Here is a 23,610-nt window from a genome sequence, read left to right on the forward strand (position 1 = left end):
CAGAAAGGTGTCAGCTTGGCAAGCCAAGCAACCCAGGAATAAGAGCATCAAATTGAAAAGCTGAGTCAGACAAGGACAGAAAACAAAGACCTGTCGGAGCTCAGCCTGTCAGATTTGTCTGCCATCCCAGTCCGAATGGTCACCTTTATCTAATAAATACATCTAATACCCACTGGGCTTTGGGGCTGCCTGAACAACGTTATGAATTTATTTTCATTACTGCAGACACTCTGTTTTTGATGTTGAATAAAGTGGGATTTATTTAATCTGAACCAGTCCTGATTGTTGCTTGGCTAACAGCTGCAAGCAGTCCCAAGGACTGGCTAATTGGCCCTTCCACCTATAAGAGATGATGTTGTCTCTGAGGATACGTAGCCCCCAGTTGAATTTAGGCTTTTGACCCGAAAGGCACACATGTATACATCTTCCCACCTGCAATACTGTCAGAATTCTGCTGGTACCTGAAGCCAAAACATAGGAAAAAAGCCTAGAGATGAAAGAGATCTGGAGAAGGGAAAATGAAGGTTGCTACCCCTGAGATTTAAGCTTTGGAAATGTCATCTCTCACCAGGTGCCTTTATTTCCACCTCTCTAGCTCCAGATTCAAGGTATCAATCTCTCTTATCAAGGTCGTCTTCACAACTTGAAGGAACAGGGTAAAAAAGGAAGGATGAACGCCAGAGAGTACTGCAAAATCTATGCAAAGAAGCTCATTTTTTAATGTCAGAAATGCAGAGGATCAGTGTCACTGGTATAAGATGCCTGAAGGGGCTATTTTTGTTCATTAGGAGCTTTCTACTCTGTTCTAACACAGATTAATGATGAATATTTATGTATATAGCACAAAAAATGTGATAAGCAGTTTGCAGGCTGGCTTGCAAAATATGTATACCATATTGCAAAAATTAGCTCTCTCTTCTGGGCTTTGTGCCTGGTCACTCAGTCTTTCTAAACAGATAGCAAGGAACAGAGACAACACGCACAGCGTAGCTGCCTCTATTGAGAGCAAGAAGAAACCGGTGCAGTCAGGAACTGCAGTTTGTGTACTTTAAGATCAGTGCCCTGCCATTGTTAAAATGTTGACAATCCTTTCTCTGAGTTTGGCTGGGGCATTGCACTGACAGCAGGCAGAATTTTTGCTGTGTAGTGGGAGATGGCATTTGAGCTAAATTTGCAAAGATCTGGTATCATTTTTAAGATATACCTGGAAGCCTGGTATCTGTCTTTAAGATGAAACAGCTATCAAGATCCTGAGAATTTCTGGCCACCAAAACTTGCAGAGAGAAAAATTGAGCCTTGAAAGAGAAAAATTAAGCCTTTTGTTTAGGGGAGACTCCTACCAGGAAAATTGCAGTATGAGGACTTCAAATTATTTCTGTGCTGCTCCAAAAAATAGCATAAATTAATATATGCTGTTAAGGAACTGCCACATACTGCTCCAAAGCTGACAGTAATGGAAAGACTATTTTCCATATAGATAGTTTTAGCTGACTTGTGCAAATAGGCATATTGGAAGAGAGGAACTATTGCTAAATATAAACTAAGTCACACTGTTCTATGACTTGTGTGTGCTGCCAAAGAACTATGCAGACTATCTGTAAGGAGCAAGTACAATGATTTCAACAGGCTTTCAATCAGGCTTTTAATATTAAAAAAAAGTGTATTCCTAGTTAATAATGAGTTCTGCCTTTTTTATATTACAAAATCAAATGTCTATTGGAGTAGTAAGTGGTGTTTCCTTCATTGTATCTATTTATGAATCTGTGTAATTCAAAACATGTCTATTATCTTTTGCTTATTATCTGTAAAGAGAGAACACTGCATTGCTTCCATATTAACACTTAGTGCAATATTTGTGAATCAAATTGTGGATATAGCAAAAGAGAATCTGTCGGGACCATTCACAAAATGAGCTTTGATGTCCTTTTAGTAAGTAAAAAGCTGAAGGGAGATATCAATAATTTATTAGCACTTGGATTACATCCTCCAGTGCTTGTAGTTTACTGCCTTCTTGGAGGAAAAGAGGACAAAGGCAATACTGTCTATTAGGCTGTAAAGTCTTTGCATACTCTAATCTGTTGGTGCTGACAAAGGTTGCCTTATTTTGAAGGACATTTTGGCTCTCAGCGTGATGATCATAGCTCTGGGGACTGCAGGGGGATGAACAACCAGCCTGTTGTTGTGTGATGCCTTTCCAATTACCAGCATGAAATGAGCCATGTGGGATTGGTACCACCATGGCACAGAGGCACTCCTGGTGTAAACAGTAGGCTTGGTGCCCTGAGAGGCTTGGACTTTAACAACAGACGTACAAAACCTCTGGGGACCCGACCTGGCTGGGTGACACCCCCACAGACGTGAGGTCCAAGACAAGGGCCATCTCTAGAGGGGTGAAGTGCTCCTCATTCATTGTCACCTTCTGCCATTGTCATCTCCTAGCACTGCTCATTGTATTTCTCAGCCCATCTCTACTCGCCAGGCTTTTTGCTTCCATATTGTCTCCCTCCTGTTCTCTTAGATATTCCTGTCCTGTCTCCATCTCTTTCCTGGGGCAGTGATGCCTATTCCCAATCTTCATACTTCATAATACTGCCACGTTGCACAGATATACCAGAATTTGCACTGACAGTCGCTCTTTCTTTTCAGAATGAAATGTTCTCTCTTCTCATCTGTTTCTCTGCCCTGTGTCTTTCATATTTGGCACCTGTCTCCTATTTCTCTCTTTCTCTTATCTTACTCTTTATGATGTGCTATTTCCAATACCTGAACAATCACCATTTCCCACAACTTATTTCCCAGCTTTTACAACCTTTAAGTCCTGAGAAACCTTTCCTACTTCTTTCCCTATCACCATCACCAAGAACTTCATCTTCCCTCATGGCATTATCTTGAGTCATTCCCAAGAAGCACTTAGGAATAAGTAAAGGCTGTTCCTCTGCTGTATTGGAGCAGAATCCAACCTCTCTTTTTATTGTGTCATCAACCCCCACTGATAGAGACAGAACAGATAATCTCAGTCCCAGGTAGGACATGAAAGGCAGTGGGCAACATGAGGGACCTAGACCTGCCTCTGCCCTTCTCTCTGCACTGGGGTGTTGTCTTCTGCAAGTGCTGACATTTCCTATGACAGGTATGCTGAACAGACCTGCACAAAACCGGACAGATGCTCTGAGAGATAGGCAGCAGCAAAAGGTCATGTCTATGATAGTCCACCATCATCCTCTGAGGCTGATGATTGCTGCTCACGTCCTTCCAAGCCTGAGTTGATGTACCCTGCTTTTAATGGGACTTGGAAGCTCAGCCTAATGCTAGCCATGTTTTGTCCACAAACTGCTTTGGAGAAAATCAGGACAAAAGTCTTTTTACAAATACTGTAAAGGTGTCTCAATTTTAATGGGGTGCTATGGACAATCATGAGGGATTTGAGCCCCCAGATTCTCTCTTCACAGCACTGAGGGGCTTTGTAAATCAAATGGAATAGCAATGCAAGAATCTGTTCACAATATTTCATTATATATGTGTCATGGTTTGAATCTTGTTTTCCCCCAGAAGCTAGAAAAGTGGTAGACCCCAAGGGGTGGAAACCCCTGGAAGTTTTGAAGTTCTGCCCAATGGGCGCTTCTGCAAAAATGTAAACATATCACAAGCTCACCGGAAGAGATGAGTTGTAGTTTGGGGGTTGTTGAGGAGAGGTGGCCATGTTGTGAGCCACAAGGAAGGGGCTCTGAGCCCCTTGGGCCCTCTGGGGCCTCCCAGCCCCTGGCTGGGAGGGGCTGCAGGGACCTAGAACAGCATAAAGCTGGGCTAGGTGCCTGTAGTTATGCCGGGAGATGTTTTCTCCATGAGCACAGAGCAGCAGCCGGCACTGACCAGAGAAACAGTGGCAGAGAGCCAGGAGAGATAACACCTGAACTGAAGGAGCAGCAGAAACAACATGCAGCACCGCAGAGAAGACTCCTGGAAAGAGAGCCGAGGAGAAAGAGAGCCAGCAGCCTGAGAGACAGAGTTCTGGGGGTAAGACTGTACCAGCCCCCAAAACTCCTTTGAGATCCCTCTGAGAAAAGAGGGAGATGGACTCCTATTAAGGAGAAGAGTTTTAGACATGCAGCACTGGAGAGAGAGAGGAGCTGAGAAGCTCAGAGCGTCCCGGAGCTGGACCGGGACGGCCAGATGGAATGCGGGGGGAGTTGACCTTGGCTCTCCCCCCCTTTGCACTGCTGCCACGGTGGCAGCCTGAGAGGCAGGGCACAGAGGCCCTGCAAGGAGCTGAGTCTCCTGGAGATACCAGACCGTCACGAAGATCCCCCTGTGTCTTTGTGATATGACGTGGTGATACGACCTTGTCTGGGGTTACGAAGCCCATGGAAGACCCCTCGGTTGGAGGCGATGGGGCCGAGAGAGGCTTGGATACCTCCCTCGTGAGTGCTGGCAGAAAGCCAGCTATCAGCTGCTGCATGTGGAGAAGACAGACAGACTGCTGCCTCAGAAGATGCTGCTGCTTAAGGACTGGAAGGGATCTGTCCTTCTTTCCCTCCTGGACTTTTATTTAGAGGGGAGAAGAGATCTGATCATTGTAAATACATATGTCATGGTAGAGATAGTTTGTGATCATGTGTATAATGTGATATGGTATTTATTTGTACAGTCATTGTAATATATTCCCTTTCCCCCACTTTGAGTCTGGTGTGTTTTGTCTGGAAAAACCCATCTCACATTAGGTTGAGATGTGGGGGGGGAATGGAGCTAGGGAATTGGATTTTGGGGACTATCTCAAACCATGACAATATGAAAGACAGGTCCTTAGATACAGTGGCTGACCAGAGGAGCAATCCTAGGCTAAGCACATCACCAACAGCTCCAAGCACCAAAATATCACGTGCATGGCTGGAAGGTGAGCAAATACCTTTCATCCTTATGAGGAAATATCTAACTGTCATGGGGCTTGGCCAACTTCTTTCCCAAGTTGAACTCAGAAGCCGAAATCTCTCCATTGACCTCCATATCTCATGACTTCTGATGCAGAACAGCCATCTGGGCAGTGCCGTTCTAGAGCCAAGTCGATAATTTAGAGAGTTCCCAACATTCTCCCATGAGAAGAAAGCTGGGCAGTTGCTGCTGCTGTATGTCTCCAGAAGGCAGCCTGCCAGGATTCAGAACTGCTGTCCAGTGCCAAACAGACTTTTAAAAAGCATGGCCCTCAGTGACAAACCAAAATGAAAAGGTGCACATGTGCACATGAGCAATCAATGCTCTCACATGGTGACACTGAGCAAGGACCAGTGATCTCTGCTGTTTCTCCTGTAACTGTACTGCTGAAAAAAAACGGCTTTTAAATGTTGGTGTTGCTAATGGTACCACTTCCCACTAACAGAAGGGTGGGAAACTCACTGCCAGTGAGTTTTCCACTGGTCAGTGTCATCTTTGCTCCTGATGTACACAACTGTCATGAGAGATCACAATATCTCTGAAAACAAATTAAAAACACCCCACAACACTGAAGAGAGCTTGTTGTCAGGCAAATCATAAGCACAAGAGAGTACTGTAGAAAGATGTTTACATGTCAGTCTGGTAGAAAAGAGTGTATAGGTAAAGGTTTCTCATGACTTCACTTCCATCACAAAATACTACCAGCGAGGGAACAGTCCTGTCTTGGTGCCATGCATACACCAAACCTCACAAGCACCGAGCCTCTGGAAATACAGGGTGCAAGTTCCTATCTTGTGGAAGACTGGCACAGTACTCATCTGATAACAATAGAGTTCTGGTAGTTTCCTTAGAATACCTCTCTTCCACTTTGCTGGGCTGTACTTTTAGACAGTAGTTTCTCATTAGACTGCTTGTCTCTCCCTACCAGAAAGCTGGGTGAAGCAGTGTGTTGCTACTTGAGAAGCAGAAATGCGCACCACCTGGATGCTTCTCTGGGAACCCGCATCTTTTCATGTCACTCCCAAGGATAAAGGAAACCAGCTCTGGCCTCATAAAGACGCATGGACAAGTATTGATGAAGATGAGGCACAGCTACTCATTACAGCCCTTTATGTTTCCAAATATGAAGGTGAAAACCCAACTCTGTGTGACAGCAATTAGTTCTGCCAGATCACTTAAATCATCAGGACATCATGATCATCACTGCTAAAAACTCTTGGCAGATCTAGCTGCATTAGCACAGCTATTTAGAGTTAAGTATTTCAGGCTTGGGTCCACTGGCAGTAGGAGCCAGCTGCTGTGCATGCATCTACACTGAATATTCATAGAATCATAGAATGCTTTGGGCTGGAAGGGACCTTAAAGATAATCTAGTCCAACCTCCCTGCCACAGGCAGGGATACCTTCCACTAGACCAGGTTGCTCAAAGACTCATCCAACCTGGCCTCGAACACTTTCAGGGATGGGGCGTCCGCAGCTTCTCTCGGCAACCTGTTCACGCACCACTCTTACAGTGAATTATTTCTTCCTACCATCTAATCTAAACATACCTCCTGTCAGTTTAAAGCCATTTCCCCTTGTCCTATCACTACCTGCCCTTGTAGAAGTCTTCTTCAACTCTCTTATAGGCCCTGTTCAGGTACTGGAAGGCTGCTAGAAGGTCTTCTCAGAGCCTTCCATTCACCAGACTGAACAACCCCAACTCTTGCAGCCTGTCTTCCTAGGAGAAGTGCTCCAGCCCTCTGACCACCTTCACAGCCCTCCTGTGGACTAATTCCAGTAGTTCTGGGTCCATGTTGAGCTCCCTACAGCAAGAGCATTGCAGAGGTCATGCTTTCCATTCCCATGGTGTGAGAGTTGAAGCCTCGGAGAGGGGAGTTTCCCATGGCCCTCCTTTCAGTATATTTTCTGACTGGTACAGATGGGTTTTGGATAAAGCACATACACATCCACTCTCATCCTGTTGAGGTGCAAAAGTATAAGATTTTCCCCATAATACAACAGTAAATAATCTGAAAAGAAGAAAGGAACAAATCCTGAATGCCAACAAAACAGCCAGTTCTTCAGGATATTTGCCACGGAGGATAATCATCTGAGCATATCCAGTGCTTTAAACTGTCTCAAATTGCATGAAATCTCAGTTTTAGGCACTTTGACAGGCTTCCTTTAAAATCTATGACAGTAGATTTGAATGCATCAACTATGTCACTCGGATTTTGTCAGACAGATCCCACAGCAGCAGCCATGGGAGACACTGTCCTCAGCCCAGAGCAGCTGGATTTCAGAAATGTTGCTTTCCTCAGTGATAGCAGGGGCAGAGGGCATTGTCAGGCAGGGTCAGCTCAGAGACCGCTTTCATTTAAGCCTTCTGTGAAGCAGTGACTGTCAATGACAACACATTTACCATCTGTGCAAACACAGATTTTCACCTGCAATACCCTTCAAAGGCAGTGTCTCAGGAACCTGACTTGAGAAATACGTTTGCTTGACTGCCCATTCTAATTTCCACAGCAGTCTATTCTCTGGAGTCCCAGCTGTACAGCAACTCGGTTTTAACTGGGTTTTATTTTATATGTTGTAATTAGGGGAGGAAAACCCAGTGTGATAGGGGTATAATATATAGACTGAGAAAAAAATATCTTTATTTGGTGAAGACGTGTGTTATTTCAGGATATTTTCATCTAGTCTGATAAAAATGGCATTTCTATAGAAACAACTGATGAAACAAACAACAAAGAGGAAATGCTAACTGTCACAAGCCAACATAATGCTCAGCAGATGCATTACTAGAGATCAGTAAATACTCTGCTGTTTTGGGCTTTTAAAATACGCAATCCTTCCCTCTCCTTTACACAGTTAAATCAAATCACATTGAGCATGGGTGTGTGCTTTTTATTGGTGAACAAGTAGAGGTTTGATTTAAAATATCTCTGCTTCACCTAGTCCCAGGGATGCCCAGCAGCCATTACTCAGTGAGGTCTTGCTGCCTCAGAGTGCCAGGGTTTGACCCCAAAAGTACATCAGAAAAATTCACTCAAGGATTTGTGGGTGGATCTCTGAGGATATTTGGACACATACATCATCTCTGCTCGACTGTCCTGTTTTCCCACTAGCAAGAAAGCTGCCACTGATTGATCACAATGCAATTTTGCTCTCACGTATGCACATTTCTTTAAGAATTCTTTACTACCACAGACAGTCATGATGTGCTGTGCATGACACCGCTGTGTGTAAGTCCCCTCTCTGCTCGCTCTGGGCTCTCACTCTTCCAGGTGGATTCCTGCAGACAGCGTTATTGTGCAGTGCATCCACTGCTTTGAGGTATGATATATTGCCGTTCCTTCTGAGATCAACATGTAGTTCTCTGCAGAGTTAAACCTTTAGCACAGGTGACAACTTACTGCTGAACATTGTGTCCTACCAGACTCAACTCTTTTTTACATGGATTACAAAATTAATAATTAGACTGGACAGCCCACAGATCATTGTATATGAACTGTAACAACCATGTTACAACATGGGCTAAACCCACACCAAAACTGACCTAAGAGGATTTGAAGATGACCACATGGCAACCACTTGACAACAAAACAGTGAACCAATGAAGAGAAAGAAGACCCCAAACTATAATGTTGCTATTGGTCCAGACTGTTATGTGAGGGATGAGGAGTTTAGATTGTAAGGGTATAATTGCCATGGGGTCTCTCTTTTGAGATACCTAGATTGAGCTACCAGATACAGGGATTGATCTGTGCCAATAAATCTATCTGATGGAGAAGAGCTTAGTGCCAAAAATTTCTTTAACAAAAAGGAACACAAGTAAGGCTTGTATCTTGGACCAATCCCTTATGATCATTTGTTTTCCTTTCCCCAACAGACCTGCATGCTGCCCATCACCCTGCTCTCCAGCTGTTCCATTCTCAACTTCAGTTTCTGTCTTCTGGCAACAAAGCAGCAGGATTATCTTCTTCTGTGGTCACCTGCTTTTTAGACAACTTGTCCTAATATTTATCATCTCTGCAACATAGATAATACTGTTACATTTAGAGATTTACGCTTTTTAATCACACCAAGGCCACTGCCATATTGTCTTTGTTGTTTTGACCTCTTCCCTGTTATAATCCACTGAGAAAGCATTTGGCTCTAGGCTCTCATGCTTCTCATGCTGTGGAAGACCAAAACCATGTTCCAGAAAGTCACGTGAAACTTTTTGCCTGTGGCGAGCTAGGGAAAAAGAGGATGAAGGAGATTTTTAGGGCTTGTGAGGAGACTGACAATCTTTTAAAATCTCATAAAAAAGCTCTTGCTGAGTGAGGAATGTTTGAGTTCACCTCCAAAGGCTCTTAGCGATGCTCTGGTGGGAATTTCTTTGCCAGAATTGCTTAGCAGATCCATGCAAGTGTGTTGGTACTTATAATTTATAGGATAAATATGAAGATACACGAGCATGATTTATTGATAGAGCATAAGCTATATATAGTGCCTTTAACTGTATTATTAAAACTGAAGGTAAATAATTAATGGAATGAAGAAAAGATACATAAAACTCTGGGGAGTTTTGATGGGAAGCATTCCTGTCTTGTGGTAATTAAAACTGAATATATTCTGAGTATATATTATGTCTTTCTGGCAAAAAAGATTATTTCCTCATTTCACCTGCATGCTAAGAGACACTGTGTGTGGCCGCAGAAGCTGTGCAGCCTGCGTGAGAAAAACCAGGGAGGAAAAATGCGTATGGCTGTTGGGCTTGAACGCCACCCTACACTCAGGATAGGATTACTGTCAGTGGGTGCTGACCAGTTCTGTCTGGTTAACCCTCAGAGTAGTTTTAGGTGAGATATAGCTTGAGTAACACGTGCTAGTTTTGCAGAGTTCAGTGCTGTCCATTTCCATGAGAAGTGTGACAGAAAGGTACAGGCTGGCTTCAGCAACCACTGCCAAGGCCTCCCTGCCTCACTGTCCAGGCAGGAGAACTCAGCTGTGTTCATGGGTTCCACAGGGAATAATTTCTAAGTTCAGCCCCAGCAAAGCCTCGAAGTGTGAGAGACAGGTCTTCTATCCACACCACTGCATCTGCCAAACCCTTTTGTAGAATCGGTGGTGATCTTTCTTCCAGGCTGAAGATGAACAGTGCAAAAACTAAAACCTTGATTTCACATTTTTATTCAACCAGAGGCACAATCCATCGATTTCAATAGATTTTGGAGCAGCCTTATGTGACCTTCAATGTCCCAGAAGCACAAAAAGTAACAAGGTGCCAAAGGACAAATTAAACTTTCCACTTTGGTCAGCCAGACCTTTGGTAGCAATGTGTTCCACAGACAAAGGAATAGAAACTTGTGCTCGTGAGGTTTAACTGCAAGAAACTTGAGCAATTATTTCAAAGTGCTTCTTGCATCCCAAACCAATATAGATTGGGAATGACAATATTAAGTGGCAGATGGTGCTGGTAGGGTAACAGCTGTTTTCAGAGAAATGGAGAATTTGACACCACATTTCTCAGCAGTCACTGTTATTCCTGAACTAATTTTGACTTTAATATAACTCCTGTTCCTTTAGGGAGTGCAAAGCAGAGCTCCACCGGCTGATGAACTGCAGTCTGGCAGGGTAGCATCAAAGAAGCACTCAGATAGTCAAAATATGTCTGATCATAAGGTTAGAATCATGGTCACTCTTGGCTCATGGAGATGTTTCTGCCCAGCATTTAAAAAAATTGGAGTTTTCACATCAATTTTTTATAAGGTCGTCACAGTCCCATTTCCCTGACACTGTGGTTAAGCCTGGTTGTTGGCAGACATGAAGGTCTATCTTAATTTCTATAGATTTAAGTGCTTTCAGTGTTCATAAGGGAAAAGCTTGTTTCTGGCTGTAATTTTGCCACAGTATTTTAGTTTTCTGAAGGGATAAAAAAGAGCAGTGGAAAAGCACTTCATTTCCTAAAGCATCAGGTCACTTGTGGTGAGTCTCCCCAACCGTGGGCCTACCTGGTCCAGTCCAAGTCCCTGTAAGAATCTGTGCCTTGTTCTCGTGTTCAGAGAATTCATCTCACCAGTGTCTCAGCTCTATTCATCTCACCAATGTCTGTCAGTGTCTGCAGGGAGGGTGTCAGATGACAGAGCCAAGCTCTGCTCAGTGGTGCCGAGCAATAGGACAATTGGCAATGGGCAGAAACTGAACCACAGGGAGTTTGACCTGACCACGAGGAAGGATTTCTTTACTGTGCAGGTGACTGAGCACTGGAACAGGTTGCCCAGAGAGGGTGCCGAGTCTCCCTCACTGGGGATATTCAGGAACCATCTGGACACAATCCTGTGCACTGTGCTCTGGGATGACCCTGGTTGAGCAGGGAGGTTGGAGCAGATGACTCACTGGGGTCCCTTCCAACCTGACCCATCCTGGGATTCCGTGGTTCTGTCAAAAGGCTGAAAGGCAACTGAGCACTACAATCAGTGACCAACCAACGTTAAAATCAAAGCTGCTGCAAGTTCCAACAGCTTTCCAGTAGTTTGTAAGAAAGCTTGGCACGTATAACAAATGAGCAATCAGACACGAATAATAAATTACATCCGTGTTCCTAGAGCTTTGTGTCTGCTCTCCTGAAACACCTGCAGTGTCGGGCACGTCAACGCCCTCTCCTACTGACAAGGCACAGCTCCTGCGTTTACATGAACGTGTTTCTGTGTGTGCACACACTCGCTATCGGATGCAGGTGGCCTGTATGGAGACCTAAGGAAAAGGCGCGGGAGAAGCCGCCCGTGGGCTGCACAAGCCCAGGGCGAACTCGCAGGGGCAGTTCAGCGGCGGGACTCCCCTCTGAAAGCCTCCAGTAGCCTCCACCAAACAGCAGACTTAGCTGCAGTGTCAGGGAAACAGGGCCCTGATTAACTCATAAAAAATAAAATGAAAATCCAATTCGTTCAATTCCATTCCCAGCCGGGGACAGCGCTCGGGACGAGGGCGGGCGGAAGTGGCGTAGCCGGGCGGAAGAAGCTGCCGCGGAGCAGGGCGGAAGTGCTGGCGAGGGCGGTGCGGTTCCGGCGCAGGTGAGCGGCGGTTGAGCTGCGGGAGAGCTGCGGGAGCGGCGTCAGGGGTTGGCAGGATCTACTTCAGAGGCTTAAATGCTGCTTCTGGAAAGCACTGGAAGAGTATTGCGGACCTGCATTTCTATGTCAAGTAAACGCCGTTCTCTCTGACCCACTGGTGCTGCCTTAGTTGGTGATTGGGGTCGCTCCCTGTCCTAACTGACCTTCCTTCTCAGGCTCATGCTGGAGCTGAAGTTGGTTATTTCAGAGGTGCATCCTGACCCTTGAAGCAGTCTGTACCTTTACTGCCTTCTGTGCTCTCTTGTTTTCTTCCAGTCAGGCTTAGACCTCTGGTCCCAAGTGCGCTCGTGAAACTTCCTGCAGCACTGGTGGGCTTTTCAGACAGTATCCGTGGGAAGTCCAGGGCGTGACAGACAGCTATTTTTTGAGACTTTTGGTACAGACAGGGTGTGCAACAGCGAATGATAGTGTGTGCACATAACAGTCACTATGTTGTGGAGTGTAAAGGTCTGTGTGGTCCTTTGACAGCGTTTCTTATCCCTTGCATGTTTTCCTAGGAAAAAAATCCTCTCTGGGTTGCACATGCTGGCTGGCTGGTGGTCCCTCTTGGCAAACAGATTGTGTATGGTGAGTTTTTAAGTAGCGAGTTGCTAGATGGGAGGTAACCAGAGTGCAGGATGCTGGGGTCAGTGCTGATCGTCAGGAGTTTGTTGTTTCTGCTACATGTTTTCTGTGAGCTCTGGTGGGTGAGAATTACTTCTTCCGACGGCCAGGGCAGTGTTGCTAATGTGCTTAGATGGCTTCCAGGGGCCATGGAAAAAGGTACCATTAGAACACAAAGTATTTTTGCTCCATTCTGTCTGTGTGCAAGTCCCATGTGTATTTAGGCCATGACTTTGAGGAAAGGTTTTCTGGAATAACATCCGACCTTGTTGGATATTGGCTGCTTAGTTGGCTTGTTGTGCCTGCCAGTTTCCCAGCAAAAGGAAGGCAGTTCTCAAGGCCTCCTGTATTTTTTTCATTAACTTTTTCTAATAGACAGAGACTTGGAGAAGTTTCTGTACTGTGCTGTGTGGAGGAGGCTTGCTGCAGAAAGATTAGCAGCACACTTTGCTTCTAGCTGGGTGGTTTGTGTCTGTTAATCCTGGCATCCTCCTCTTTTGGGCTTTGAAGCCTGTGATGACAGGGCATGGAACACTTGGTGTCGAGTGTGTGTGGTGCTGCTTGTGCAGGGTCCAAGCAACTGAAATGTGGCTGTGGGAGCCCCGTTGTGGCAGAAAGCTCCATAAATAACCAGCAAGTAGGTGTGTGCTTCTGCTCGGAGTATCCACAGAAAAAAGGAGCTGTCTGCAGAAGTTGCAATTTTTGCAGTGCAGCAAGGGAGGTGGGCTGAAAGGGAGTGTTTCGGCATTCTCAGCATCAGTGAGACCTGCAATGAGATCCCAGGTGTTCTTGTGTGAAGTCCTTCTCTGACAGTAGTAAGGCACTGTAGAAGGGTACTCCCTGCCCTTCCTGCCCTGCAGCAGCATTTGCAGGTGGCTGTGTTGCATAAATGTCCTTGACCACCCTGTTAGAGAAATTGGGCGTTTTCGCTGTGTGATGGGGAAGGGTTTTATTGTTGAGAGGGTTCAGGGAAGTTCCCCTTGTTGCTGCTTGTGCCATATGTGAGTTTGGTGTACATGGAAGCTGTCGTTGTGGGCCTCTTGAGCTGACAGCTTCCATAAATGTCAGCGTTTTGAGATCTCTGAAATGGAGCAAATAGCTGGTGACGTTGGCATTGGCTGGAGTGGTCTGTTTCCTCAGTCATGAAGTACTGAAGTGAATGGAGAGTCCCTGGAAACGTTGCAAGCCCTGCAAATCCAGAGATTTTGTTGAGTCTGAGGTGGTTGGTGGTTTTACACTAATGCCTTGACTAAAAGCACCAACCAAATGTAAAACTTCCTGTCTGCCTTTGTTCTCTTAGAACCAGCAACATCACTCCTAACCGACCTTGGTGAAGAGCGAGATCCCTGAGAGGAGTATAACAGTTCCAAGCGTAGCTCATAAGTGCTGCAGGAAGTAATTCTTGTTTCTGTCAGCATTTTTCCCACAAGGTAGCTCCCAATGATTGCACTTCGTTTTGGTCTGAGGTTAAGAGAGAGATTCACTTCCAAGCTTTGCACTTTCTCATGCGTGCAGCCTGTCCATATGGCAGATAACTGTGCCTTTAAAAATCCATATCCACTTTCCTTTCCATCTTCCCAATAAGTCATCACTGAGTCCTGATGGGCTTTTGGAAGTGGAAGAGATCAAATAGGTACAAATTGTTTCAACGTAGCAATTGTGGGAGGGTGTCAGGTCTGCAGCGTTATTGCTGCTCAGTGATTCCATTCGTGTGTAATGCATTTGCAAACACTCTACTTGCTGCCTGTGAGAAATGGATTGGTGGTCCCAGGCCAAGGGAATAAGAGGTGGGTGTAATAGTTAGAAATATTTTCCTGCCCAGTAGATGGGAGGTGGAATAGTTGTCTTCCCGGTAAGTTCTCTTGTACACAGAAGTAAAAGTCTTTATAAATCTCCCCAAAGTGTCCTGGGCAGTGAATGAAGATGGTTGGAAGTAGCATGGCTTCTACCGATAAGAGGGTGGTGAAAGAGTGAGACAGAACTAAAGCAGGAGAACCATGTCAGGAAGAAAAACATTTTTGCCTTGGGAGATTTGAGTGAGAAGGAGAGCAAACAGAGTCAGTGAGTGTGTTGTCCCTGTCCATGTGGGCAGGCTCTTGCACCCTGACGGGGATGGTAGTGCTAGGATCCAGAGATGATATTATCCTGGGAGGGGGGCATTTGTGTGATACTGTGTCTCTGATTTCTTGGTTGATATTGATAATGGACTACGTCAAATCTCTTGTCATGGACCAGGTGCTGCCCTGACTTTGCAAATCTAAGGACACATTGTTTGCATTCTGTCAGTGATGCACTTTTTGGCTGGATTTTTGCTGAATGGTGCCATTCTGCTCCCAGTGGACTGGTAGACCAGATGTTGGCTTGTCTGGTCGTGTGTTGCTCAGCAATGAAGAACGAGGCAGCAGTTTGTCTGTGACTCTGGTTCATCTAGTTGCGTCCTGGGGTGATCCTGAAGTAGGATGGCTATATTATGTACAGGAACATAAGAGTGGGACAAAAATGAACAGTTTTCCCATGCTGTCCTCATCCTAATTCCAGGCAATCCAGTTCTGTAACCAGTTTTCATTGTCTTCAGTAGGTTCTATGTGAACAGTACATAGGACTAGACTGCAAGAGCAAGAAGGCAGGATGTTGTCAAGACCAAAACCTGGGGAGTCTGAGGCAGACCTGCTGCACTTTCAAAACCAGTTCCTGGCAGCCAGAGCTTCACCTGCAGTGAAGATTGTGAAGAAAGCAGATAAGAGGAAGGGGGAGGAAGGGAGCATAGATGCTGGGAGACCCCTGCTACAGGACAGCAAGGATGTAGTCATGTTGGATGGTAAATTCTCTTCTGAGCTTCTCTGAATTACTAAGATTCTCTGTCCCTTTCATGTTCCTCACTGCTTGCCTTTCACCTCCCTCTCAACCCAGTGTTGCTTTTGCCCCACATTTGTGTCCTCCTTGAAGTATTTTTCGTTCTTAGCCTTGTTGGAAAATGCCCTTGTCCAATGTTACTAGCATCCAGTAGAACCACCTTTGTTGCCTTTGTCCACATTTATCAGCTGTCTCTGGTACCTTGCTAGCAAGAGTGTTTTCTGTGATTTGTATCAATTGGACACTCAGTGCTTATTTTGCCATCCATCCAGACCCTGTTCTCAGCATCTTTGAATTTTAGCTCTGCTAACAGCTCCAGCTTTCAGCCAGGAGATCTGGCTTGCTTTTTTTTCCTACATCAGTAGTAACTTTTGTCATGTGCTTGATAATCTCAGAAGCTCAAGGTGCTTTTTAGAAAGCGACAATTTAAATCGTGCAGTTTTTATTTCCAGATAGAGGAGATATGATCTATTCATAGCAAGTGAAAAGAAGGCTTTGACTTGTTCATGGTCATACAAATCCCTCACTGTTACAGCTGGCAGTATAAATATGCTTTCCTGTGTCTGAACACAACCTGCAAGGATAGTATCTGTTTCTGTACAGCTTTGCTTCTTGCCTTAGTGCTTGCAGTCAGATCTCAGTACCCTCTCCTGCTTATCGAACTCTTTGAAAAGACCTCGTGCCAATATATAAATAATAAAATTCTTGAGCATGTTTCTCTTTGGTACTCAGTGCAAGTCAAAAACAGAGGACTCATAATTGTCTTATTGCTTCCTCATCTTTATTTCTCATCAGAGCAGTAATAGGTGCTATTAGGCAGCCTTGGTCTGTACCTAATGCACAGTGGTTATATAAGTAACTTGACTGCTTTTTTTTTCTTATTACTTCTCCTCCCTAGGTTTTCCTGATATTCTCCCAGCTCTAACTCCAGCTCCTCCAAAAAAGTCCAAGATCAAAAATGCTTCTGTCCACTTTGAGGATGAAGGTCCGGAGGACACACTGGAGAGTCATGATCAACACATTACAGCAGTCTTAAGCAAAATTATTGTATGTCTTTTTTCTCGTGATGATCTAGTGTTTTTTTTTCTGAATGCTGTAAACTAAGCAGGGATGAAGGGCTCTGCTGCTTTTTATTTCTACAGTGTAATGAAGCAGCACTGTAACCAGTGTTCTGGAACACCTTGAAAGAAAAAGCTCTTTGGGTGTATTTTTGCTGTCAGTTAAATATGGATTCAAATCTGCTTTCCAGCCCAAACTGCCTACAGATCACACTGCTTGCATGCAGGCATGTTCTGTAGTGTGGATTTTGATGAATTTCTGGACTCTGAGGGGGATGTTAAAGGTTTCCTTTATCTAATTTTTTGAGTGATGTGTGGAGTTTGGCAGCCTAGCCTTTTGGAAAATAGCTCACTTTGGCTCTAAATAAGCACAAGGTGTTCTGAGCCTGACGACGATGTGACCTGCAGAGCTGAGAGATTTTGAGTCTGCTCTCAGCTAAATGATACAAACATATCTGGCTGTTGCAAGGGTTTCTACATGGTTTGACTTTTTTTCTTCAGGAACGAGACACCAGTGCAGCAGCAGTGACCATGCCAGTGCCCACGGGAGACCCATTTCCAAGGTCATTTCACCGCTCCGAGATAAAAAGTGAGGTAAGATCGGGAGCAGACATTTTATGCTACCTTCATTAAAAATTAAAACTTCTCCACAGTAAAGCCTAATGCTTGGTGAGGCTTGGTAAGGCTCAGAATAATTGACTTAGTTTGCTGGAGATCATGAGTTAGCTCACCATATCACTGGTATTGCCATCTTAGTGTAGGAGAGAGTTTTTCTTCCAAGTTGCCATCAAGTAGGCACTCCAAACCCTGCAGGTAAATAATGTTGAAATTCTTTTGGGTTAGGAAAAAGGCAGCCCCCTTCAGCTAACTTCAGTAAGGTGGATCAAATCTGCACTGCTGTAATAGAATTGATCCTGTTCTGCTTGTTTTTCTCTGAGGAACAATCTCTGTTAATTTGTCCACCAGGTTTGATTAAGTCTGTTCTTATTGAAGTTGCACCTTAATTCTCCTAGCATGACATTTGAATATGGTTGTAAGGATTATCTTTTGCAGCTTTTTGGATTTTGACATATTTTTTTTCTGAGGCTATAAAACTGGAAGCCATGGCTGCTATTATTGGTTGTTGCTGTAGTGGCAAGAGCTGCTAGCTGAGTGGGAGTCAGATGCTGGAAATTGGTATGTGATTGATAGCTGTGGTTGGTTTGAGGAGGTAGCTTATTTTGAAGGACAACTGTTTTGAAAGGCAGGGGTAATACTTTTTAAAGTACCAGTTCTGTTTACCTGATACAGGAGTGCACAAAGCAGCTACCTAATGTTCAGACTGCCTTTTAAGTTTCTTCTCTGGACTGGGTATGTGCAAGAGATTTTTTGCTTAGTTTGCTTTGGATTTCCTGTGCATCCTGTGCAAGGCTGTTCAGAGCTGTGCCCTTCCATCACCTGGACAAGCAGCACAGCAAAATTAGTCAGGATTATTTAGCACCTTTTGCCTATTTCTTATTGCGTAAATCTCTTCACCCTGCTGCTCTCTAATAACCTTATAAGAAGTCTGTTCCAGGCCTGTGGTGAGCACAGTGAAGTACAGCCCCATTTATCCTCAGAAATCCAAAGTATTCAGCTATGCCAACCTTCCAAACAGCAGGAAAGCTGGAACTGTTGTGTTTGGTGATATTTTAGGTGCACTTGCCGTTCTTGAATTCACTTAATGATTAATCATCTTCCTTGTCTAGCTACCGAAAACATGCATATTTTTGTCTCTCTCTCCTAACATTAAACTGTGTTTAAAAAAGAATAGCACGATCACAGAAAAGGCCAGGTGGATGCCAGCAGCTTCTCTGAGTCATGTCCCGAAATCTTATTTGAGGGTATGTTTAGGATCAGATCTATATACTTGTTAGTGGCTGGGGCAGCCTGCAGAGGAAAGTGGTGACACATGGCTTCCCTGTTTGTAGGTAAAGGTGGGATCTGGAAGAAAAAGCATCTTTGCGCAGAAGATGGCAGCGAAAAGAACTGCTGAAAAGGCAGCAACAGCTCCCTCTGCTGCCGACTGTGTGCAAGTAAGATCAGATGCGCTGGATGCCTTGGATTCTCAGGAATCAGCAGGAGAGACACCTCTCCCCAACATCAGGGGTGGTAAGTGGAGAAGGTTCTGCTTATCCAGCCTATCGTATTTACATAGCCTTAGTAACCAGAAACGTCAGTGCACCTTATTTTTAAGTTATGGTAGCATTGTTGTCTTTAGTTTAAGAATCTCAAGGTCACTTGGAATGTTTGTGTTGTGACTAGGATTTTAAATGCTCTGAGACACAGATTAACATTCTAAAAATTGGGTTAACTTTCTCACTGATTTCCTTTTTACTTCACATGGGGCCAAATAGATTTATTTTTCAAGGTTCTTGTCCTCCTTTTTCTTTCTGCTTGCTATATGCAAAGTTTTTCTTGTTTCATTGTTGATTTACACAGTTTTAGGAAGAAGGTGGTTCTTGTGTTTGTTGAAGGCGTTTGAGACCACAGCGATGTGGGTTCTCACTCCTACCTAGATGATTGAAAGCTCAGTCTTCCGTCATCAGATCTGCTGCCATGAGACTGTGGCTTTGCTCCATAAGGAATGCTGTGAGGCAGTGCTGATGAGTCAGTGCCACCTCCAGCAGTTACTTGTCTGACAGCAACGTGACAAGGAAAGATGAAGCCAATTCAACTGGTACCAGCATCTCCAGGCTTTTTAATTTGTTTGTATGTGTGTTGGGCAGTCCAGTTTGCTTAGGACCACCATGTGTCATCAGGCTTTTACCCTGACTCCCTCTTTTTGACATTGAAATAGAGGCCAGATGTCATTTGAAGATTATCACCATTTGGTTAAGGTTTGTGTCAGCCCTGACTTCCATCAGAGAATTGGTATGAGAACCCCCAGGTGTGTTGTGCTGTGTGTGCACAAATCCACCATCCAGGTCACTATACTGTGCTTACTGTATATCCTGTTACAATTGGGCAAATCTCAAAGGGAAATAGAGCAACCCTATAGCTGTGATCCTCTTGAAGTAGAACACTTCTAAAATGTAGCAGCACAACAGGGGGATTAGAAAATTGCTTGACCTCCTCAGCAAGATTGCTGTGGCAGGATCATTAGAAGCAAGAGAAAAGAGGGAGGTCAATTTCTTGTAGTAACAACATGTTTGTGCCTAGTAACCCTCAGTTTAGTTGCTAATGGGGGGAAGCTTACTGAAGCTTTTACCAGGTCGATCTGTCTTATCTCTTTCTGCTCAATATGCAAAACAACTGCTGTGGAGATGACATCAAACCTTACTGTTGTTTGAACAGGGATTTGATGCTTTCAGGGTAGGCTAGTTTAGGATCATAGGGATGTTCTGAGTCAATATATGGAGCATATGAATAAAACATAAGGAATAAAGCCACTAAGTTAGGTCCTTGTATAGTGGGTTTCAGGACAGCTGGAGGGTCTCACTCTGACCAAAGGAGCATGTTACCCTGCTGCTATTGTTAAATGAAGTGAGCATTTAAAATGGATTTAGATCAGGTGATAAAGGGGACTTCATCTTGTTCAGGGTAGGAAAAATGCTCCCCTACTGAAATTTCTAGTATGTTTAACCCTTAGGGGTGAGTACAAGGCATTGTTAGAAGCAAACATGCTGGTGTTGATAACGTATCTTGTATCAGTCCAGAAACTGGTTTACCTAATAGCTGTAATTTTCTGTCTCACTCAGCAGGTATTTACTAGGTCATGGTTCAACTGACATACAAATGTGGGTTCGGGTGTTCTTGGGCAGAGAAAGAATCAAATATTCACTAACTGGGATGAATGCTCCAACTCCTGAATTGTGAATTATGCTCCAGTTTACCTTTTCTTGCCATTGCTTTGCTTTAAAGGAGCAAAATTGCTTTCTCCCCCATCCCCTCCTCAAGCTCCTAAAAAAACAAGATGGAAATGATGTTTTATTGTGATGGGGGGTGAAAGCCCAAGTATTTTAGTTTTGTTTGAATCTGAATTAAACTTCTTTACTCCTATTTTAACTTTGCTACCAAAGTTAAAAAAAAAAAAGAAATTTTGGAAGCCTGGTAATGACAGAATTGAGATTTAGTCACGATGCTATAGACACTTAAATCACTAAGTGCTTTCTCTGCTAGATCTTACCAATAAAGCTGGTGACTTTTCGACCTCTCAGCGTCCTTGTCTCATAACGGGAGAGGGTCTTGGAAGCCAAAAAAGTGAGCAGGAAGCTGAAGCTATTCACAAAGAGAACTTGGAGAAACTGCGGTCCATGTCTGAGGAAGAGATCCTGCAGGAGCAGGCAAGGCTTCTGGCTCAAATGGGTATGTGCTTCCCAGGATTGATTCTTGAGATGTGAAAGTTTACTATGTGTACAGATGTCCTGGAGTCTTAACAAGTTCACAGGTCAGAGGTGGGAGCATAGAATTCCTGCTCATTCCATATATGTATCATCTATCTTCCATGCCATGTCAGTAGCTTATGAATAAGAGCTAATTATGAAGGAATTAAAGAGCGTTTATTTCTCAGTGAGAGATAGTTTGGCTTAAGTCTTTCTCATCCCCCCTCTGCTGTGGGATAAGATGCTCCATGCACTCTGTTGCTTTGCACACCAAATAATGGTTACATATATGTGTATTAAGGTCCTAGGACGTAATTCTCTGAAGCAGATAAGAAAGCAAAGCTATAGCAATGCTGAGGTGAGAGCGAGTTCTTGGTCTTCCACTCCAAAGTGCTAAGACTTGGGCCAGAACCATCAGTATCTGAATAGAGAGAGCATATGGGCATGTGGGAGATTTCAATTCAAATCTATTCTTGGTAGAGCAGAAGAACTTACAACTAGTCTTGAAAAAGTGTTTTAATTATCAGGCTGTTGGGTGCAGGAATTCTGACAGGGATCTGGTCTCTGGTTTGGAGCCCTGTTCACAGTGGTGCTCTGGGAATGCCTGTCACTGGCAGCTGATGACCAGGCAGAGGAGAAAAAACTGTGGTATGTTTGATAAGACTTTGTGTGACCTAAGGCACTGTAAAACTTGTTGGCATTGGGTTCAGTGGATTTATATGCTTAAGAAGAGCAGATGTACAGATGTAGGTGGCAGACAAGGATTTTTTAGATACTCATAATTTCAGATCCTCTAACATCAAATTTACATGTGAGCGGCATTTTAGATGCATAAATCGTGGGCTCAGCTTAAAGATCATATTCATGATCTCGACTTCATTGCTAGCAGCAGTGGAATACTGGGTATAACTGGAAAGGTGGCAAAGGAACTGCAAAATAATTGCAGACAGAATGTTTAAGTACATCCTTCATTCAGAGACCTGAACTCTCCAAAATTACTATTTTGTTTAGCTTCACTGCTTGTAACAATGGCATGTGTATGAAAAATACCCTGTTTATTCACTTTATTCTTATGACTGATTTGTTATCTTTGTTCCTTGTCCTCACCACTCCATCCTTTGGGATATTACTGAAGTGAATACTGAAGGAGGTTAAAAAGGATAGGATGTATTTTAAGTATTTTTGAACAATATTTTCTGAAGCAGTGTGGGGTTTTTATATGCCCTATGGGTTAAAATTGTAGATCTCAGTCTTTGAGGTCTTAAGGAAACTGGGAGTAATTTTGGAATTCCCAGAATACTTGTGGGTAGGGATTTATGCATGATGAAGCAACTCCTAAACTGAATTGCTGACTTGCAGATTAAGTTTGGAACTGGACAGGCACAGAGCTGTGGATTAAGGAGACTTTTTCTCCGTATTCAGAAGTGAATGATTTGTGGGCCTTAAATGCTGCCCAGTCCCTGAGTTAACCTCTTAGTTATGAAGCAGATGATACTTCATGGTGTGAAGTATGAGGATGAGTAGGCAATTCTGTGCTGGGCAGTGTCTTCAGAGTCTCATTGTTGGTACTGTTCTGGTTTTGCTCATGGAGACTGGACAGAAGCAGGCTTAGTTTTTGGCATACTGTGCACAGATTGACTTGATCAGTGACTTGTTTGCCACTGCATGAAATGATGAAATAATGAATACCGTCTTTTCCTTGCTGTGTACAGTGCAGTGTGAGAAAGTGAAAGCTCTGCTTGCTTTCAGAAAAAATATGAATACTTTAATGGGACTGGGCTGAATGCCTGTCCTTTGCCAAGGAGGGTTTAAACTGCATCATGAGGAGAAGGTGCAGCAATCAAAAGTGTGGGATAGATGTTTCAGAGACACGGGAGTGATTTTTGAGATGACTTATCTCAGGTACAGAGCGTTTCTAAATTGCTTGTCCTCTAAAGAATAAATAACCAATGTAGGTGTTATGTTCTTTTACTTTATATATCTCTGACGTTGCTTATTGGAGTATTTCCGTACCTTGTACAGACCTGGGCCAGAACTGACACAGAAGCACAATGCACAATCTCTTACTCAACCTCTGGCATAAGCATCCCAACACCATCTTGTAGATGAAGAGTATTCAGAGACAGTGCACTCCATCCAAAATGATGTGGAATATATCTGTAGCAGATCCGAAAGTAAAATGACCATCTTAGAGCCATAGGGATATAACCTATCCTTCAAAACACATCTATCTTCCAAATGTTTCTCTTCCACTCAAAAGCACGAAGAGAATGGCTGTGTCTGTTTTCTGAATGTTGTCAGATGATAATTGACTCTCAGGATGAGAAGTCAGTTCAGAACAAACAAGGTCTCCTTCTTGTAATGTAGTATCTATACTATGAACTGCAGCTCTAGTGCAATTGAATAAAGAGCAGGTAATTCTTTTTGTGATGTCTGTCCTGTGTATTCTCATAGTGTTCAGATTGATGCCACTGAGTGGTCCACAGGCAGGGTAACTGAACTGTCAGACCTGGGTCCCTCTTGTAATTAACAGACAGAATTCTCTCCACAATGAATAGTCTTGTTTGGATGTGCCTTTTCAGTATCAGGGATGGGGGAAAGAAAAAATGATCTCTTTATTTGTAAGTTGAGAAAATAACTAGAATTTTTGTGGTTGCTTTACCTTGAAAGAGATTTGTCAGTTCTTTCTCTGGTGTCTCCTCACCCGTCAGTTGCACCCAGCTT

General features: G+C 43.9%; 1 protein-coding gene across 8 annotated transcripts in view; it reads left to right on the plus strand.

Moving 5' to 3' along the window:
- The first annotated feature begins 11,946 nt into the window (after positions 1-11,946).
- The window catches only part of RPAP1 (RNA polymerase II associated protein 1), a 40,964-nt gene continuing 29,300 nt past the window's right edge, over positions 11,947-23,610 (plus strand). For 3 of the 8 annotated variants that reach the window (XR_007905157.1, XM_051791355.1, XM_051791360.1), the window contains exons 1-6: positions 11,954-12,596; positions 15,211-15,450; positions 16,384-16,532; positions 17,045-17,137; positions 18,493-18,673; positions 20,684-20,869. Coding sequence is in view for 7 of the 8 variants with exons in the window: in XM_051791355.1 (XP_051647315.1) it covers positions 15,261-15,450; positions 16,384-16,532; positions 17,045-17,137; positions 18,493-18,673; positions 20,684-20,869 (799 nt within the window). In the remaining variant the exon portion in view is untranslated. Of the gene's footprint in view, positions 12,597-15,210; positions 15,451-16,383; positions 16,533-17,044; positions 17,138-18,492; positions 18,674-20,683; positions 20,870-23,610 lie in introns of those variants that run through there. The other 5 variants (XM_051791356.1, XM_051791357.1, XM_051791358.1 and 2 more) reach the window with 5 other exon arrangements.

The sequence above is a fragment of the Manacus candei genome, unplaced genomic scaffold, assembly GCF_025592945.1.
Source record: "Manacus candei isolate 608988 ecotype Guabito, Panama unplaced genomic scaffold, ASM2559294v1 h1tg000033l, whole genome shotgun sequence".
NCBI classification, from domain to species: Eukaryota; Metazoa; Chordata; class Aves; order Passeriformes; family Pipridae; genus Manacus; species Manacus candei.